At 44.7% G+C, this 4092-nt stretch overlaps 1 protein-coding gene across 2 annotated transcripts in view; it reads right to left on the bottom strand.

Annotated features, from left to right (window-relative positions):
- Positions 1-4092, bottom strand: part of LOC113202721 (cysteine-rich protein 1-like) — an 11784-nt gene that overhangs the window by 446 nt on the left and 7246 nt on the right. For both annotated transcript variants that reach the window (XM_052267939.1, XM_052267938.1), the window contains exon 2: positions 60-212. In XM_052267939.1, the coding sequence (XP_052123899.1) occupies positions 60-212 (153 nt within the window). The remainder of the gene's footprint in view (positions 1-59; positions 213-4092) is intronic.

The raw sequence follows: 4092 nt of genomic DNA, 5'->3' as shown, positions 1-4092 counted from the left end.
AGAGAGAGAGAGAGAGAGAGAGAGAGAGAGAGAGAGAGAGAGAGAGAGAGAGAGCTCACCTGCTGGTCCGAACAGGGCGGCATAGCAGGGCTGGTTGCAGTAGGGCTTGCCCTCGTGCTCGGCGTGGCTGCCGGGAGTCAGCGTCTTGTTGCACTTCTCGCAGCGTAGGCACGCCCCGTGCCAGTCCTTCCCCAGGGAGGTCTTCCGCTCCGCTGACAGAGGCAAAGTGGAAAATAACTCATTAACATAAGACCCTTGAAAATTTCAGGAAAATTTCAGAAAAAAATTGAAGCGGGAATATTGAAAATTCCCCAGACTTTGAAAGTTTTCCGATAATTTTCGGAATTTTTTGAGAATTTTTCGGAAATTTTTAACCCTAGTGTGTGGTTCAGCACTGCTTATTCCAGTCTACCCTATCTTATTCAATTGTCTTGCGGGCGTGCTGGGCGTTAAAGATAAACTATTTCTCTAAGCTTCTGCAATATCGTAACGATTCGGCAGCATAACTCACTACCCCTCTGTTTCGTCCGCCCTTTGTTACGAGACTACTCGGGGGGCTTAGCTCACGTAGCGCCTGACGGGTAGGCAAAACCCCGCCTGCAGTGCACGCGTGTACTGCGGGGCGGCCTACCCTTCGGGTCACAGGCGCCGAGCTCGCGTAATTGACAGAATGAACCTAAGAAAAACGGACGCACCTACACGATCCCTCCGTACGCAAGCGTGACTATGTCATTGAAACCTAGCTTGTTGTTACTTTACCGTCATTCCCCAAGACTGTCTCTACCAGAATGCAAATCCTTTTCTCTGATACATTTAAAGAATTTAAAACATTGCGGCACTTTTTACATATTTGTGTTGATGTACACCCCTCTTTCTTTTTGCACCCTCTCTCTCTCATCATCCAAATGGGCGGTTGACAAAGATTTGCAGGGAGATTTCAGGGGAAAATGGTTTAAAAGTGTCCGAATCTAACGCGATTTCTGAGCAACAGGTGCTTCGTCATTTTGCAATACATGTCCAGATTCGCCATCTCGCGTCTTGTACAAAACTGTAACACCTCTCAGTCCCTCACAAATCGCTTTACGTACGAACACCCCTCTCTGGAATTGCCCTGGATAAGCAATTTGGCCGAGTGATATGCCAAAGATCACATGAAAAATTCCAAGTCCCTCTCTCTTTCTATCATCAACGAACGGGGACAGCCAGAGTACGAACGCCGCCGCCGCCAGGTCGGTGTGTGGTGCATAAGGCGCAGCTGGAGACAGCTCTTCCTCCAAACACAGGAGAGCGAGCTGCACCGGAATACCACCCCCCCCGCCGCCGCCGCGGGGTCGTACGGCGTCGTCGTCATTCCCCTCTCTCTCTCTCTCTCTCTCTGCGGTTGCTTTATCATTCTTCCTTTCTCCTGGCCGACGCCACGCCCCGCCACGCCCCCGCTATATATAAGGGGTTGAGGTGACGGGCGGCTCCTCTATTTTCCAGTCCAGTGTGTTAATTACGCCCCTAATTAGGGGTAGCCTCGTTACCAGGTCCCCTAACACACACCGACTTATAATCATTCTTTCTCTCCTCGCCTCCAACCACCCCCTCCCCCCCCCCACAACCCTTACACCCCTATTCCGCAGCCTCTCCCTCCCTTGCACTCGACTCCCAGCGTGCGACTCCCAGCGCGCTCCGCAATACTTTTTTTTTTAATTCATTTATTTTCCTCCAGTTGCTGTCGCCCTGCTCTCACCCTCGATGTCACCCTCCTCACCTTTTCTTTCAATTTTTATTCCTCCTTTTTCTAATGGAGATTTTCTATTTTGAGTGACTTTTTACGCTCCCTCCTCTACGCACCGTGGGTTAGCATCGATAAAAGTGACATCATGAAATTTTATTATTCAGTTCCGCGGATAAGCTATGACAATGTGTCGTCCTTTATAGTTATTAAGAAAAATAGTTTCTTTACACAAGTTTTGTAAAGTCAAGTTTCTGGATCGAGCAATGGGGCTAGTTTACAAAATTCAAATGTTCAGTCAAACACTTCTGTCACACCCAAGTTATTCACATTTACTGAAGCTTTGCATACTTGCAAGTGTTCAAATTTCCAATCCAACACGTAAAAGTGTGTACCAAAGGAAGTGAACACCGACGCATATGCATGCCAGTTCTGCACTTTTATTTTCAGTGTGCAGTTCAAAGTCAGGCTTTAGTTAAGGTTAAATTTGGAGTGTGAGTGAGGCACACACCATTTAGGTTTTGCTAGGATGGTTCCAGTTGCCATAAGCGTGTGTGCACCTTTAACAGAAACGGAAGTGAAGCGAAGCGAGTAACGCCCGTTGCATGGCCAACCTGAAAAGCGCGCTTCGATCGAGCTCGGCACTGAGTCTGCACATTGTCGCCCAATCAGCAGACAGGTGGTATGATTACCCTCTATCTCTACATTGCGTCAGGGGGGATATCACTTCTAGGCCGCCAAAAACAGCACAACGGCACGGAGGCAAAAAAAAAAAAAGGCTTTATTTTATGGACCGATAAATATCGGAGCTATGTATCAACAAAATTAGCGTTATAGGTTGACGTTTCGCTGTGTGCTACGAAACGTAGAGCAAGCGAGCGTTTTACCTGCATAGCTCCAAAAACTGATTTTATTCATACATAGCTAATATTAGTCCGAACGTAATTTTTTTGCACCTTTGCCTAAAATGTAACAACAAATAGGGCTAACCAGTACAAACTACGCTTCATTTATAAACCACGCGCATCATATTTTTTTTTGTTGTTGTTTTGAATTTCAGTGCATTACTCGGAAGAAATTGTCCATTTGGCTCTAAAAACTGCGGCCCGATCACTAGGCCCCGTGCAGCAGCCCGTAGCGAGCACCGTGTACAAAGGGGAAGCCCCCGGCCGCGTCGCCGGCACGGATATCCGTTGGTGCGAGTCCATAGTACGGTGCGGCACAACGGGATTACACGGGTTATAACCGAGGTATCGAGGTATCGACAGGTGTACATCGAGAGCTATCGACTCAGGCGGTGGCAGTATTCTCCAGCAAAAAAAAGAATATTCAGTCTTCTCTCTCTCTCTCTCTCTCTCTCTCTCTCTCTCTCTCTCTTCGTGAAAGGGAAAAGTACCACTGATGCTATAGTGGACTTTATCCAAAAAATTTATAACTCATTCGACAAGAAAAAACTTTTAACCGGAATCTTTTTTGACATGTCTAAGGCATTCGATCTTGTAGATCACAAGATACTTTTAACAAAACTCAGTGCTTATGGTATTAGAGGTAAAGTGTTAAAGTGGATGGAGTCCTACCTGTCACTAAGAAAACAAGTTGTGGAAATTAGCTACAGTGATGGAAAAGTTTTAAGAACATATCGATCAAATTCCGAAATTATAACTTGTGGTGTCCCGCAAGGGTCAGTACTTGGTCCACTACTGTTCCTGCTGTTCATAAATGACCTCCAAAAATTTATCAAAAACGGTCATCTAGTAAATTTTGCAGATGATGTCAGTATTCTTATTGAAGCCACTAATAATCATGAGCTGGAAGCAAAATTAGAAGAAATCTTTCAAGATATGAAACGCTGGTGTTACAAAAACAAATTATTATTAAATGAATCAAAGACCAACATAGTGCAATTCAGAACCAATGAGAATGTGGTGATTCAAGAAAAATTTATATACAAGGACCAAAGAGTGACACACACAAAATTTTTGGGTGTGCACATCGACCAGTTTTTAAGATGGAACAAGCATGCAGAATACATTATACCTAAACTAAACTCCTCAATTTATGGCATTAGAAGAATCCGAGAGCTTACAAATGCTAAAACAGCTACTCTAGCCTATCACGCAATGTTCCACTCTCATCTCAGCTATGGAAGCCTTATCTGGGGCAACTCCACCATGATGGAGGACATTTTTAAACTTCAAAAAAAGGCTCTCAGAAATATCTACAAAGCATCAAGATTTGAAAGCTGTAAGCCCCTTTTTAAACAATCAAAAATCATGACCTTTCCTGCAATGTATATTTATGACTTACTGAAATACGTGAAAAGAAATGAAAAGAAATTTCAAACGGCAGGTGAAATACACAATCATAATACA

Source organism: Frankliniella occidentalis, unplaced genomic scaffold, assembly GCF_000697945.3.
Source record: "Frankliniella occidentalis isolate FOCC.00 unplaced genomic scaffold, Focc_3.1 Scaffold61, whole genome shotgun sequence".
In the NCBI taxonomy this organism is placed as follows: Eukaryota; Metazoa; Arthropoda; class Insecta; order Thysanoptera; family Thripidae; genus Frankliniella; species Frankliniella occidentalis.
The sequence above is the reverse complement of the archived record's forward strand: the minus strand, read 5'-3'. Positions and strand labels throughout refer to the sequence as shown.